At 33.9% G+C, this 16993-nt stretch overlaps 1 protein-coding gene across 1 annotated transcript in view; it reads right to left on the bottom strand.

Moving 5' to 3' along the window:
- The window catches only part of LOC107498919 (vascular endothelial growth factor receptor kdr-like), a 303930-nt gene that overhangs the window by 115950 nt on the left and 170987 nt on the right, over nucleotides 1-16993 (bottom strand). Inside the window, exons 13-16 of the mRNA XM_016122603.2 lie at nucleotides 15848-16141; nucleotides 15190-15336; nucleotides 14866-14991; nucleotides 13521-13627 (exon numbers count right to left, since the gene is read on the bottom strand). Coding sequence (XP_015978089.2) covers nucleotides 13521-13627; nucleotides 14866-14991; nucleotides 15190-15336; nucleotides 15848-16141 — 674 coding nt within the window. The remainder of the gene's footprint in view (nucleotides 1-13520; nucleotides 13628-14865; nucleotides 14992-15189; nucleotides 15337-15847; nucleotides 16142-16993) is intronic.

Below are 16993 nucleotides of genomic sequence, written 5' to 3'. Positions count from 1 at the left end.
TCATATTTAATGATGAAAAACTGAAAGCTTTTTCTCTAAGATCAAGAACAAAACAAGAATGCCCATGCTCACTGTAAATTTTTCAATATAGTATTAGAAGTCTTAGCCATAGCAAGTAGGCAAAAAAAAGTAATTTTAAAAATCCAAAAGAAAAGGAAGAAGTATGTCATCGATATTTGTGGATGACATAATTTTATATATTAAAAACACTAAAGACACCATCAAAGCACTATTAGAAATAATAAATGAATACAATAAAGTTGCAAGATATAAAATCAATGTACAAAAGTCTGTTGCATTTCTATACACTCAAAACAAGCTATCAAAAAGAAAAATAAAAAAAATCTCCTTTACAATTACAATAAGAATAAAATACCTAGGAATAAATTTAACCAAGGAGGTGAAAAGAAATGTGAACTGAAAGTTGTAAGACATTGTTGAATGAGAAATGATGAAGAGATGAAGGGAATGGAAAGAAAACTCATGTTCATAGATCGAAAGAATTCTCATTGTTATTACCCAAAGGACAATACAGATTCAACACGACCTGTATCTAAATCCCAATGCCAATTTTTACATAAATATAATAATAAATCCCAAAATTTGTATGGAACCACAAAAGACCCTGAAAGGACAAAAAAAGAGCAAAGCCAAAAGTATTGCACTCCCCAATTTCAAGCTATACTTCACAGATATACAAAGCAAAACTTTATGGTATTAGTAACAAACAAACAAAGAAACAAACAAAACAGACAGACCAATGGAATTGAATTGAGAGCCCAGAAATAAACACATACATTTATGGACAACTAATACATGACAAAGTAGGCAGGAATGTACAATGGAGAAATGAAGCTCTCTGCAATAAATGATGTTGAGAAAACTGGACAGCTATATGCAAAAGAATTAAATAAGTCCATTATCTTACACCAAACAAAAAAATGAACACAAAATAGGTTAAAGACTTGAAAGTAAGACCAGAAACAATAAAATACATTGAAGAAAACATTACCATAGGCTCAGAGACATCATTCTTAATAAAGTTTTTGTATATTTGACCCCAAAGGTAAAGAAGACAAAACGAAAGGCAAATAAATGGGACTAAAAAAAATAAAGAGCTTCTGCACAGAAAAGGAGATCATCAAAAAAATGAAAAGGAAAGCAACCAAATGGGAGAAGATATTTGCAAATGATAATTCTAATAAGAGGTTAATGTCCAAACTATATTAAGAGTTTATACAACTCAACAACAATAACAATAACAACAACAACAAAGACAACACAAATAAAAAATGAGCAGATGATCTTAATAGACATTTTTCCAAGAAGATATAGAGATATTCCACAGGCACATGAAAAGATTCCTTAATTATTAAGGAAATGCAATTCGAAGCCACAGCAAGATTTAATCTTACATCTGTCAGAATAGCTATTCTTAATGTTAACAAATACCAAGTGTTGATGAGGATGTAGAGAAGTAGAAACCATCACACATTGTTGGTGGAAGTGCAAACTGGTACAGCCACTATGGAAAACAGTATGTAGGTTACTCAAAAAAATCAAAACTACCATATGACTGAGCAATTCCACTCTGGACATTTATGTGAAGAAAATGAAAACAGTAAATCGAAACAATATATGCACCCCTGCATTTATTGCAGCATTGTTTACAATAGCTAAAATATGGAAACAACCTAGGTGTCCATCGATAGATGAATGGATAAAAAACATGTGATATTACAATAGCCTCAAAACAAACAAAAATAACTAGAAAAAAATTTTTAAATATGTTATATTTTATACTAAAAACTACAAAATGCTGCTGAGTAAAATTAATATGTTTTTTGAAGTGAGTACTACTGAGTCAAATTAAAGAAGACATAATTGACAGGAGAGACATTACATATTCATGAATCTAAGACTCAACATTGTTGAAATGTCAGTTCTCCCCATGTTGACCTATAAATTCTAAGAAGTAAAGTAATTATTATCCCAGGCTTTTTATGGTGAAAATTCATAAGGTGGTGCTAAATTATATATATATATATATATATATATATATATAATTTATATATATATAATTTTTATATATATAATTTATATATATATAATTTTTATATATATATAATTTATATATATAATTTATGTATAAATTATATACATACATATAACCTGTAATAGCCAAAGCAACTTTGAAAAAATAGACTAAAATGAGAGAGCTCACACTGACATATTTCAAGACTTATCATTAAACTACCGTAGTTAAGACAGTGTGCTACTGGAATAATGATAGAAAAACAAACCAATAGCACAAATTGGATAGCCCAGTAATATGTCCACATTTAATATAGTCATTTGTTTTTCAACAAAGATGTCGAAATAATTAAATGGGTGAAGGATAGCTTTTTAACAAATGATGTAGCTACTGTATACTCATAGGGGAAAAAATGAAACTGGATCTCAACAACATACACAAAACTAATTCAATATGAATTATGAACAACAGCTATAACTATAACACTTCTAGTTATAAAACAAGAAAACAGAATATCTTGGTAGCTAGAACATAGGTAAAAATTTCTTCAAACAGAGAAGCAAAATAGTACAGCTACTATGGTAGAGCTTGGAGGTTTTTTGAAAAAATTTAAATGGATTTATCTTTTGACTCAGCAATTACACTTCTGGGTATTTATTGAAAGAAAACCAAAACAATAATTTATAAAGATGTATGCACCCCTATGTTCATAGCAGCACTATTTACAATAGCCAAGATATGGAAGCAACCTAGATGCCCACCAACAGACAACACACACACACACACACACACACACACACACACATGAATATTATTCAGCCATAAAACTGAAATCCTACCATTTCCACCGAAATGGATGGACCTAGAGGTTATTATACTGAGCAAACTGAGTCAGCCAAAGAAAGACAAATACCATATGATTTTTATTTTATGTTGAATCGAAGGAACAAGAAAAGACCAAACGAACCAAAAAAAGACTCACAAATACAGAGGACAATCTGATGAATTCCAGAATGGAGAGGTGTGGGGGTGCTTGGAGAAAGGAGTGAAGAGCTAAAGAAGTACAAATTAGTAGATGCGGGATGGTCATGGTGGTGGGGAGTACAGCATAGGAAATGCAGTCAGCAGTAATGTAATAGCTATGCGTAGAGCCAGTTGGGTGATAGAGTAATTGAGGGCATCACTTCATATAAAAATGTTTAACCAATGTACTGTATACTTGAAACTAAATAATAAAATAAAATGCTAAAAAAGAAAATATGTAATAGATGAGAAATTCATTTAAAAAACAGAAGCAATGACCATAAAGGAAGAAAATTAGTAAATTTAATTTCACCAAACTAAAAACTTCTGTTCATCAAAAGACACTATTAACTTAATGAATAGGTAAGCCACAGACTGGGAGCAAATATTCCCAAGAAACCTATATTCAGAATATATGAAGAACTCTCACAATTCAATAATAGATGACCCAATTCTTTAATGGCACAATATTTAAATAGATACTTCACAGAAGAACACATCAAACGGTCAAGAAACACATGAAAATATTCTCTTCAGAGAAATGGAAATTAACACCATATTTAGGTATTACTACACATCCATCAGAGAGACTAAAATTAAGACTGACGACATCAACTGTTGGTGGGGATGTGGATTAACTAGACCTCCTACATTATTAGCAGTACTATAAAATGGCATACCACTTTGGCAATATTTCTGGTAGTTTTTTATTTTTAAATAAAAGTAAGCACACACCTGTCCTGTGACGTATATATTTTACTCCTCAATATTTTGCCAACTGAAATGAAAGCATACGTCCACAAGATACTCTTGGTAAAATGTTCATAGCAGTTTTATTCATAATATTCCCAAAATGGAGACAGCCCAGGGATCCATCAAAAGAGAAATGGCTAAATAAACTATGTAATATTTATACAATGGCATCCTACTCATCAATAAAAAGGAATAAACTATTTATACATGTAACAATATGGACAAATCTCAAAACATTATGCTAAGTGATGGAAATCTAATATACTGCTTGATTCTATTTGATGAATTTTTATAATCGGCAAAACAAATCTCTGGTAAAAAAAAATTCAAAACAATAGTTCCTTCTATGGGGATGGAGATAGGGATGGGGATTGGTTGTATGTAGGAACTCTCTGGAGTGATGGTAATGTTCTGTACCTTTATATGGATTGGGGTGACACAAGGTATATGCATGTATAAAAACTCATCAAATGATATACTTAAGTGTTATGCATTTAACTATGTAAATTTTACATAGAGAGAATCTTAACTAAATAGAACTCTATTAATAATATGTATGATTAAATACTATTCATGCTTAAATATTAAAAGGTAAAATATACTGTCTGCAACTTGCTTTGTAATGAATCAAAAATATGGCTTGATGGATAGAGAGATGGATAGAAAATAGCTATGTGATAAATCAAATATAGCAAAATGTTAATTATGGCATCTAAAAAGTGGATATTGGGTTTGTAATTACACTTCTTTTAACTTATCTTTAGTTTTAAATTTTCATAATAAAAAATCAAGAAAAAACCTTTATGTCCAATGATATTCATCATAGTTATTTCTATTAGTAAGAAATTGTGAATAGCATATATTTAATTGGTTTTAGATCTTTTTAGCAGCTATTAAAATAATGTTTTCAGCGATTTGCATTTCCCTAATACCTAGCAAAGTTGAGCATCTTCTCATATATTTGTTGACCATTTGTTTGTCCTCTAGGGAGAAGTATCTGTTTAGGTCCTCTGCCCACTGATTCATGTGTCTGTTTTGCTGCCAATATCATGACATTTTGATAATTGTCACTTTGTAGTACAATTTGAAGTTGAGCAGAATGATGCCTCCAACCTTGTTTTTTTTTTTCCTTCTCAGGATGGCTTTGACAATTCGGTGTCTTTTATGCGTCCATACAAATCTGATGATTTTTGTTCTATTTCTTTAAAAAATGTCAATGAGATTTTGATGTGATTGCATTAAATCTGTATAATGCTTTAGGTAATAAGGTCAATTTAACTACATTGATTCTTCCAATCTGAGAACATGAAATTTCTTTCCATTTCTTTGTATATGCTTTGATTTCTTTTAATAGGGTCTTATAGTTTTAATTATATAGGTCCTTCACATGTTTCTTTAAATTTATTCCTAGGCATTATACTTTTTGTTGCAATTTCAAAAGGAATTATTTTTTTCTACTTCTTTTTCTGACACTTCATTATTAGAGTATAAGAATGCTATGGATTTTTAAATGTTGATTTTATATCCAGAAACTTTACTGTATTTGCTTATTTTTTCTCATAGTGATCTTGTGGGGGTCTTTAGAATTCTCTATATAGAGATTCATGCCATCTGCCAATAGTGACAGTTTGAATTCATTTCCTCTTTGGATGCCATTTATATCTTTCTTTTGCCTGATTGTACTTGCTAGGACCTCCAATGTTGTATTGAATAACAGTGACAATAGGGGACGGCCTTGCATTGTTCCTGATCTTAGAGGGAAGGCTTTAGTTTTTCACCATAAGTATAACCTGATTGAGGGTTTGTCATATATGGCTTTTATTTTGTTAAGGTCTTTTCCTTCTATACCAATCTTGTTAAGTGTTTTGATCATTAATGGATGCTGTATCTTGTCAAAGGCTTTTTCTGCATCTATTGATATGATTACATGATTCTTATATTTTAATTTGTTTATGCAGTGCACCTCATTGATTAATTTGCATATCTTTGACCATCCCTGTCTTTCTAGGATGCAGTCCACTAGATTATGTTTTATAATCTTTTTAATATGTTGCTATATTTGGTTCACTAGTATCTTATTTAGGAATTTTGCATCTGTGTTCATGAGAGATATTGGTCTGTAGTTCTCTTTTTTTTTTTGTATTATCTTTACCAAGTTTTGGGATCTGGTTAATATTGGCCTCACAAAATGATTTAGGAAGTATTGCCTCCTCTTCGATTTTTCAGAAGAGTTTGAGGAGAATAGGTATTAAATCTTCTTTGAATGTTTGATAGAATTCACTGGTGAAGACATCAGGTCTTGAAATTTTACTCTTTGGTAGGATTTTGATGATTGTTTCACTTTCCATATTGCTGATTAGTTTATTTAGATTTTCCATTTCTTCTTGATTCAGTCTAGGAAGGTTGTATCTTTATAAGTATTGGTCTGTTTTTTCTAGGTTATTAAATTAGGTGTTATGTACTTTTTCATAGTATTCTTGTATGATCCTTTGTATCTCTGTGGTGTCTGTCATAATTTCTTCTCTTTCATCCTTGATTTTGTTTATTTGCATCCTTTCTCTTTTTTCTTTAGTGAGTCTATCTGAGTGTTTGTTAATTTTATTAGCCGTCTCAAAGAGCCAGCACATTGTTTCATTTATTTTTTCTATTGCTTTTTTGTTTTCAATTTTGTTTATTTCTGCTCTAATTTTGATGATTTCTTTCCTTCTGCTGACTTTAGGATTCATTTGTTCTTCCTTTTCAGTTTTTTTAAGATGAAGTGTTAAGTTGTTTATTTGGATGGATTCTTGTATTTGGAGGTAGGCCTGTAATGATATGAACTTTCTACTTATGACCCCTTTTTCCATGTCCCAAAAGTTTTGATATGTTGTACTATCATTATTATTCATTTCTATGTATCTCTTGAACTCTCTTATTTCTTTTATGACCCAGTCATTCTTCAGTAGCATGTTGTTTAAATTCCATGTATTTGTGATTTTTCTCACTTTATTTTTACAATTGAACTCCAGTTTCAAAGCATTATGATCAGAGAATATGGTGTGTATCATTTCAACCCCCTAATATTTATTGATCTTTTTTGAGGATTATTTTATTTATTTTTAAATTATTTTTTAAATTAAGTTTATTGGGGTAACATTGATTAATACAATTATATAATTTTCAGCTGTACATTATAATTTAACATCTGTATATTTTATTGTGTGTTTACCGCTCAAAGTCCTGTTTCCTCAGCTACCATATATTTGATACCATTTACCCACTTCACCCTCTCCCTAACTCCCTATATTTGACCCCTTTTTATACATCTACCTCCCTCCTCCTCCCCCATCCCCTAACCTCTGGTAACCACAAGTCTATAGTCCATGTCCATGAGTCTCTGTTTATCCTGTTGCTCTGTTGCTTTTAGGTTTATATCCCACATATAAGTGAAATCATGTGATTTTCAATTTTTTCCATTTCACTTAGCATGATTATCTCAGGTTCCATCCATGTTGTCACAAATAGCTGTACTTCTTCTCTTCTTATGGCTGAATAATGTTCCATTGTTTATGTGTACCACACACAGCTTCTTTAGCCAATCATCTATCATAGGACATTTTGGTTGCTTCCATGTCCTGGCCACTATGAATAATGCTACTGTGAACATTGGTGTGCAAACATCTTTATGGAAAGAACTTTTTAAGTCTTTAAGGTAAATATCCAGTAGAGGGATTGCCAGATCATATGCTAGATCAATTCTTTGTTTTTTGAAGAACTTCCATACTGTTTTCTATAGTGGCTGTACCAATTTGCAGTTCAACCAGCAGTGTATGAGGGTTCCTTTTTCTCCACATCCTCTGCAGCATTTCTTATTACTTGTCTTGTTGATTATAGCAATTCTAACAGGTGTGAAATGGTATCTCATTATGGGTTTGATTTGCATTTACCTAATAGCCTGCAATACTGAGCATCTTTTCATGTGTTTGTTGGTATTTGTTATGTCCTCTAGGGAGAACAGTTTGTTCAGATCCTCTGCCTGTTTTTTGATTGGATCATTTTTGTTGTTGTTGCTATTTAGTCATATGAATTCTTTGTATATTTTGGATATTAGGTCCTTATTGGAGGCGTTGCTTGCAAATATATTTTCCCATTCTGATGGTTGTCTCTTTACCTTGTTGATGGTTTCCTTTGCTGAGGAGAAGCTTTTTAGTTTGATGTAGTCCCATTCATTTATTTTTGCTTTTACATCCCTTCCTTTAGAGGTCAAATTCATAAAATCCTCTTTAAGTCCAAGGTCCTTGAGTTTCGTTCTTATGTTTTCTTCATGCACTTTATTGTTTCAAGTCTTATATTCAGATCCTTAATCCATTCTGAGTTAATTTTGGTATGTTTTGATAGACAACATTGTAGTTTCCTTCTTTTGCAGGTGGCTTTCCAGTTTTCCCACCATCATTTATTGAAGAGGCTCTCCTTTCTCCACTGTATGATTTTGGCTTTTTTATCAAAAATTATTTGCCCATATAAATATGGGTTTACTTCTGGATTCTCGATTCTTTCCTACTGATTCACGTGTCTGTTTTGCTGCCAATACCATGCTGTTTTAATTACTGTCTCTTTGTAATATAATTTGAAGTCAGGCAGAATGATGCTTCCAGCTTCATTCTTTTTTTTTCTCAGGAAGGCTTTAGCAATTTGGGGTGTTTTGTGCTTCTATACAAATCTGACAATTTTTTTGTTCTATTTCTTTAAAAAATGCTGATGAGATTTTGATGTGATTGCATTAAATCTGCATAATGCTTTAGGTAAAATGGTCATTTAAACTATGTTGATTCTTCCAATCTAAGAACACGGAATGTTTTTCCATTTCTTTGTATCTGCTTTGATTTCTTTTAACAGGGTCTTGAAATTTTTATTATATAGGTCTTTCAGATGTTTTGTTAAATTAATCCTAGGTAATTTATTTCTGTTGTTGCAATTGCAAAAGGAATTATTTTTTCCACTTATTTTTCTGACACTTTGTTGTTAGAGTATAGGAGCGCTACAGATTTTTGAACTTTGATTTTGTAACCAGAAACTTTACTGTATTTGCTTATTGTTTCTAGCAGTGCATGGTTGATTCTTGAGAATGTTCTGTGTGTGCTAGAGAAGAATGCATAAGCAGTTATTTTGAGATGGAAGGCTCTGAAAATGTCAATTAAGTCCAGTCTAGGATATCATTAAGGATGTCATTTCCTTATTAATATTCTCTTTTGACGATCTGTCTATATCCGACAGTGGGGTATTTATATCTCCTAGTATGATAGTGTTTGGGTCTGTTTCTCCATTTAGTTCTACTAGTAATTTCTTTACATATTTCAGGGCACTCCGATTGGGAGCATAGATATGAATGTGTTATGTCTTTTTGTGCATGATTCCCTTTATCATCATGAAGTGTCCCTCAGTATCTTTCTTTACCTTTTTTTTTTTGAAGTCTATTTCATCTCATATTAGTATTGCTACTCCCACTTTTCTCTGAATGCCATTTGCTTGAAATATCATTTTCCACCCTTTCACTTTGAGTCTATATTTGTCTTTGGAGCTGAAATATGTCTCCTTGAGGCAGCATTAGGTTGGGTTTTGTTTTTTTATCCATTCTGCAACTCTGTATCTTTTTATTGGCTAGTTCAAGCCATTTACATTTAGAGTGATTATTGAAATATGAGGTCTTCTTATAGCATTTTATCTTTTGTTTTCTCGTTGCTTGGTGTTTCCATTGCTTCCTTGTCCTTGTGTTTCTATTTTTGTCCCTTGGTTTGTTTTAGTTGGTTTTCTCCCCTTCATTCTTATTTTATGTTATATACTTCAGTTTTGAATCTTTGGCCTGTGGTTACCATTAAGAATATGTTGGTAACCAATATATATATATACTGTTGTCCATTTTATTCTGTGAGTGCCTTATCTGCATTCTCCTTTGCAAATTTGGATCTTTGAATTCCCCCTTTTTCAGTCATTGTTGTCTCCATTTGTCCCTATGTATGCTGAACATTCATTACTATCTTGCCAAAACAAATCTCTTTTATCTTTTAAGCTTATAATGCCCTATTCTTTGCAAGGGATGCACTCCTCTGCTTCTATCTGCCTTACTCCTAATTATGTATTTTTTGTTTTGTTTTGTTTTGTTTTAGATAAGCTGACCCCTTTCAATATTTGCTGTAATGCATGCCTCATACTGAAGAATTTCCTCAATTTTTGTATGTCTAGGAAGGTCTTTCTTTCTCCTTCATATTTAAAGGAAAACTTTGCTGGATATATTATTCTAAACTGGCAGTTCCTTTTATTTAATAGTTTGAATATTTGAATCCACTCCTTCCTGGCTTATAAGATTTGTGCCAAGAAGTCTGACAATAATCGAATGTGTTTTTCTTTATAGGTTACCGTCTTCTTTTCCCTGGCTGCCTTGAGAATTCTGCCTTTGTCATTGAGTTTTGATAATTTAATGCAATGTGTCTTGGAGAAAGCATTTTGGTTTGAGATAATTGGGTGTTATGTCAACTTCTTAAATTCCAAGCTCCAGCTCATTCCTTAGATTTTGTAAATTCTCATCAACTATTTGTCTGAAAGTGCTTTCTAATCCCTGCTCTTTTCTTTCCCTTCGAGAATGCCCATTATTCTTATGTTTCCTCTCCTGATGGTATCAGCTAGTTCTTGTATTTCTCCCTCATTAGTTTTCATTCTTTGGTTTCTCTCTTCTTTCTTCTGATTTATTTCTCAATTTCTCTTTTGGTATTACTGATTCTTTCCTCCATTTGATCGACTTTATTTCCCAAGCCTGCTTTTTCATTTTCAGCTCTTGCATTGTGTTCTTTATCTCCAGAAGTTCTATTCGGATCTTTTTTAGGGTTTCAATTTCCTTGCTAAAGAACTCACCGTGCTCATCTAGCTGTATTTTCAATTCCTGAAATTGTTGATATGATTGGTTTCATATCTCATTGAATGTTTCAGAAGTACCATCCTGAATTCTCTGTCATTTAAGTCACATATTTCTATTTCTGTAAGCTTATTTTCTGTAGATTTTTCTTTCTTTCTGAGATGTCTTGTTACCTTGGTTGTTCATGGTGTTTAATGGACTATTTTTCTTCCTGGGCATTGATTGAAATGTATTGTTTTTTTTTTCCCCAGAAAGATTTATTATATAAAGGTCTCTCTTTAGCTTATTGCAAAGAAGGTGTTTTTCTTTTGGTTTTCAGTAGTTGGAGTCTAATCCTCTTGGATCCCCTGCTTTATATAAAGCCTTAATAATGCCTTTTTCCCCCTTATAGATGTTTAATCGCACTTTCTACCCTCCATCTCAGTCCCTGTCAGTGTTAGGGACAGTTTCGGTAGCATTTGCTCATATTCCCCTGGGGCTCTGTGGTGTTTGGTTTGGAGGTTGTGGAGGAGGGGCCCTCTGTTTTGGGGAATGGGGGTTGCATTTCAGCCTTTTTTGCAACCCTGGTTGGTAAAAATCAACTGTTGTTTCTCTGTCATCCCCACTTTTCTGCCACCTCTGTTTCTCTGCCTTTTGCCCCGATGACTGTGCACTGCCCCTGGCCACAGGAGCTCACAGCACTTCCAGGCAGGTCTGTTCAGGGAACTCTTTGCACCCTCTCTTTTCCCCCTCATCCTACAGGGAGTTCCAGCTGCGAAAGGCAGTTTCTTTGTTTCTCCCAGTCCACCACCTGACATCCAGGCTTTTGACACAGATTCCACATTCCGATGTGCTTGTGTGCAGTTTGGGTTTTCTGTTTGTTTGTTTGTTTGTTTGTTTGTTTTTGTTTTGTCCAGTTTTAGATGTTCTGCTTATTGTCGTTTCAACTTGAGAGGTCTGGTGATGTCTCTCATTCTGTCATGTTTCTGAGGTCACTAGAAAATTTTAAACTTTATCCATCAAAAGGCACTTCACATCATGGTGCCTGCGCACTGACCCTGGTCACCTTCTACTTCTCGACCCACCACGGCCGCCACCACTGAATGTGTGCTGCAGGTTCTGAATTACATGTTGTTAATAAAACTCTTGATTCTGTTAATACTGGGTAATGGTAGAATATGTATTTTTCATCGATGGTCTCTGTAACAAAAATGCTTGAAAACAGTGCTCTAGTTAATCCCCTCACTTTATGGAGGAAAATAGAGAGGACTAGAGAGGTAAAAGAACTTACCAAAAGTCACACACTGAGTTAGGAACAGAGAAGAAATATGTACAAGCTGGAAATTATGAGTCTGGCCTCAGCACTGACCAGGGCTTGAGGCATATCAAACATCTTCTGAACCTGCAATTAAGGGGGTCAGGGAAGTGTAGGTGACTCCACATAAAAGTTTAGTGTGTATACCAAATGGAAAATTATGGCCTTGATTCACCTTTCCTGTGATCAGAGTGAACATCATCCATCTAGAGTCTTCCTGAGATTAAAACAACCAATTTGTTTCTAAGACATACCTTTTATTTTTAACCTCTATCTACATATTAGATGCATCCTTATATCAGGATGTTGGCAAAGGAGAAGTAGAGAGACATTCTAAAAAAGGGGAGATTTAAGTTTTACTTTTATTAATAAAGAAAATCAGAAAGACATGTGTAACAAGGGATCCCAGACTATATATAATATCCAGGAGAGCTAAGATCCAGGAAATTTTGTTAACATACTCTCCTATCCTTGCATTAATTTTTGTCTGTCCTATTTTTCTTTTTATGTGATAACACTGAAACCCTTTAAATCAAAAGGTCTGGTTTTGGGTTCAGTGATAGTAAGGAAAGGGGAACCAATAAGATTGGCTAACTCTGTAACCAACCTCGAATAGATTTTGTTAAATAGGATAAGATAAGTGACATCATTTGAGAACTTAAATCTGAGTTCCTGGGGTCTAAAGAAAAAACAGGACCAGCGACAGCTGGCTTAGCTTGAGGCTGAGATATGACCCTATTGGCTTAACTAGAAGGAAAATTTGGCACTCAATGAAACCCCTGGAATATCTACCATTAGCTTGGCCTAAAAGACTCCATTAGCTTGGCCTAAAAGACTCGTTGACACATTTCAATAGGAATGTCAGGTCTAACCTTGTCTTCCTACCAACTGCCTATGTTAGTATTCAGCAAAAGGGAAATATGCTGAAGTTGACACTTTTATTTTTCTCCTAATAGTTTAAATTTTATAAAATGGAGTTCCTAACACATGTAAAATATTTAAAAAAAAACAAATAGCCTTGGAATCAAAAATAAATAAAAGACCATTTATCACTTAATAGTGCTTTAGCTGTGGCAACTCTATGTTAATCCATATTCTATGAAAATATACCACATTAGTAGATATAACATTTAAATAATTATGTAGAAATATTAAACATCAGTCCAGCAAATACATTATGAACCCATAAAAATCATTCTTTACAGCATTAAAACTGAAGATGGAATCTCAGTGGGAAGATGTATTATCAGTTCCCAATGTTTTAGGAGGCATGATGTAAAGACTCCATCATATTTTAATCCCCAACACACACATCTCTCTGTTTCTGTCTCTCTCTGTGTCTCTGTGTCTCTGTGTCTCTCTCTGTCTCTCTGTCTGTCTGTCTGTCTCTCTTTCTCACACACACACGCACACACACACTGCTTGGCTGGATAAATACTACCGTCTTCCAAGAGACTAATCTGAGACAAAAAAAAATTCTAAAACGCATATTAACAAGCTTCAAGATCCCAAAGTGCCTTTTCTCTTACCTTTTGGAGTTTGCGAATGACCAAGGTTAGAAGAAGCCAGAAAAGGGTGGCTGCAAGTCCAGTACAAACAAGAATGATGACTTCAATGTTTGATTTCTCTTCAGAACCTGTGAAAACATTGAAGACAAAATTTATTAAAAGAAAAATGAGTTAGTTCACTGTAGTGACTGAGAGGAAGAAAGAGAAAATAACTGCCTTTTACAAAGCACATTTCATGGCTAAAGGACTGTCACCAAGTGCCAAATTGCATATGAAATGTTCACGATGTGTGGGCATTGCCTACTGGGACTTAGGGAAAAACATCATTGATAAATATTCTAGATGACTCAATGGAAGGAGTTGAAAATATATTGGATATGGACACACACACACACACACACACACACACACACACACGATGATCTGTGGCAGAAAATTACCTGAGTTCAAATTCTGGCTCCACCACTTACCAGCTGTATGACTTTGGGCAAGTTACTAACTACTCTGTGCCTCAGTTTCCCCATTTAAAAGTGAGAATAATATAATACCTACCACATAGAGTTATGAAGAGAATTAAATAAATAATGAGAAGTGAAAGTAGCACTGTACTTGGCAGATAACTCATTTTAGCTATCTTATTGTTATTAGTTTTCTGATTTTTTTATAGTGCAGATTCTAAATTATCTCAGACCTCTGGGAGGTCAGATTGTTAAAACAATTTATATGCCCTTATATTTGCTTGATATTCCCTAGAAGAGTATAGCTGAATTTTCAAATGACTGTAGGGGTGCCAAGATGGTTATTACAACCAGTAACATTTTTTAAAACATATACAGCTTTGCCCTTAATAGTTAAATATTCTTCATAACAGCATAGGACATTGGAGTCAGAAGACCTTGCCATAACCATCAACAAGTGTCTTACTCCCTTTGGGCTTCATATTTACAATGAAAGGTAATCGTAGGTATAACATTCTATGTTTATATTTCCAAATGCCACCCAATATTTTCCAACCAACCAAGGGGAAGTACTCTCATTTGCTACTCTATCATTTGTAGTATCTATGAAAGATAGAATACAACTGGTGCTATTTTCACTTCAGAAATAAAAAATCTGAGACCCAGAAAGGCTAAATGACTTGTCTAAGATCCTATCAAATTCACAAATATGGGGCTGTGAACTCAGGTTTTCCAAATCATACTATTCCACATACTTTCCCATTAAAAGTGGATATATTAAGGACAGTATTTGCTATATACCCATGCTTGTTTTTTTTCATAGTCCTTCTACACTGTGGTCCCATCACCAAATGCATTTTTTGAGTTCCATTACTGATTACCAATGTAGCCAGGAATTTCCAACTTACCTTCCACAGTGATAAGAGCTGTCGTGCTGACTTCTCCCAATTCATTGGTCGCTTTACACAGATATAAGCCCTCATCTTCTTTTTTGGCTCTCTCAATAATAAGGGTGTTGTTCTCAAAGAAGATTCCTGCACAGAAAATGCCACCAATTATTATCTGAGGTGTTTTCCCTGAAACCCAGTTTTAGAACATGTGAAGCCCCTATCTCATTAAGTCTGTCTTGGAACAGTTTTGAAGTCAAGTAATCTCTAAGGAGCTACAACAATTCATATCCTTCTTATTGGTCCTCAGATTTGGAAACAACTACACAAGATCTTAAGACTCACCTGAAGCAGGGAGAACAGGAATTCCATTTTTCAACCAGTGGATCTTGGGCCATGGTGTTCCACTCACTTTGCAATCCAGCAAAATCTTGCCACTGCTGTTGACCTCAATATTGGTGAGATTCTCAATAATGAATGGAGCAACTCTTTCTATAGAGACCAGGGTAAAAGATGACAAATTTTGAGACAAGGTATCACAAATATAGCATTTAATCTTTGTCTCATTCCCCAATGTTTACTCGGACATTTGGATGGTTAAGTGTTCCATATTTAGGAGAAGAGAGAATGTATACATATAAAAACTTACTGTGCAGGTAAAGTGTATGAAGGTTTGCATTTTGTATCCTTCAAGTTATTCCTTAATCTGTACACTTAGAAAGGCCATCCTTAGCCACCTCAAGCAATAAAAATGGCTACTAAATAGTTTGGGAATTAGGAAGAAAAAAAATTCCATTCCCAAATTCTTCTATCATCTGTCTGACACAGAGATTACAATTCATTAGAGATCCTTTCCTTGGAATATCTCTAAGAGGCTTCAAGAAACAAAGGACTGTCCCAGCCTACAAGTAATGCAGAAGCAAGAGCCCTATTCTGGTTCCACAGCCCACCCAGAAGTTGGCCCAAAAGCTAAGAAGTTATGGGAAAGACCCTTTAGTTCTACCTCTTATTAAGAGCTGAGTATTGTGTTGTATCATTTTGGTGATGTTCCTCTGAGTCCAAGCCTTGCACTTGTACTGCCCTTTATCCTTCTGTGTCACATTCTTAATCACCAGTGTCAATGAGATGGAGTAGTTATTTTTAAAGCTTTCTGTGTCTGTAACAGGAAACTTCTCTCCAAGGGGGTTGAACCAAGCGAGCTGATTGTAGATATATTTAGCTGCTTTGCATTTGAGCCGAGCATCATAGCCCTCCATCACTGAGATGAAGGATTCTGCCTCCATTAAGCCAGCCACATCTGTGAGGGTGAAAAAATGTCACTGTGAAAATGACTAGGCAAGGGAAACTGCTATATAACAACAGGTTTTGTTCTTTCTGCTGAGAGACAAGTTACAGAGACAAAACAGACTCCCTTGAGGACAAGTGCCCAGTGTTAGACACCCAACTACCTTAGTTTCAGTGTCATTTCCTGAGTTTTATTCTGTATGTCAACAAAGGCAGAGACCACATTTAGGCACATACTGAGTACAGCTCTGATTAGTTCCCAAGAAGACTTATTTTCATATAACTCTTCTATTATGAAGAAGGTAGACAATGAATTTTCTTGACTGATATAATGCAATCATGACAGTATTATCACCAGAGTACCAGAGAGTCTAAAACTCTGCCACGATACATGACTAACATAGGTATTGTTCAACTTACAAATCTTCTTAGCAATTCCCTCATGTTAATTTTCAAAACAAATCTGAGACAAATAATATCATCAACCCTATTTCACATACTAAACAAACAAACAAACAAACAAACAAAATATATATACACACCCAACAAATGCCAGAAACAAGACAAACCCCAGGTCTACAAATTCGAGTTTGCATTTTTGTCATTTCATTCTGACTCTCCACAGGTAAGTTGTTATTTTTTCTAAATTCTTATATTTTTATTTTTTCAATTATTGTTGACATATAATATTATATTAGTTTCATGTGTACAACACAGTGACCAGACATTTATGTAACTTATGAAGTGGTCACACCAATAAATCCATTACCTATTTGACACCATGCATATTTAATACAACACTACTAACTCTGTTCCCTATGCTATACTCTACATTGTCATGACTATTTTGTAACTACTATTTTGT

The sequence above is a fragment of the Rousettus aegyptiacus genome, unplaced genomic scaffold, assembly GCF_014176215.1.
Source record: "Rousettus aegyptiacus isolate mRouAeg1 unplaced genomic scaffold, mRouAeg1.p scaffold_m13_p_9, whole genome shotgun sequence".
In the NCBI taxonomy this organism is placed as follows: domain Eukaryota; kingdom Metazoa; phylum Chordata; class Mammalia; order Chiroptera; family Pteropodidae; genus Rousettus; species Rousettus aegyptiacus.
The sequence above is the reverse complement of the archived record's forward strand: the minus strand, read 5'-3'. Positions and strand labels throughout refer to the sequence as shown.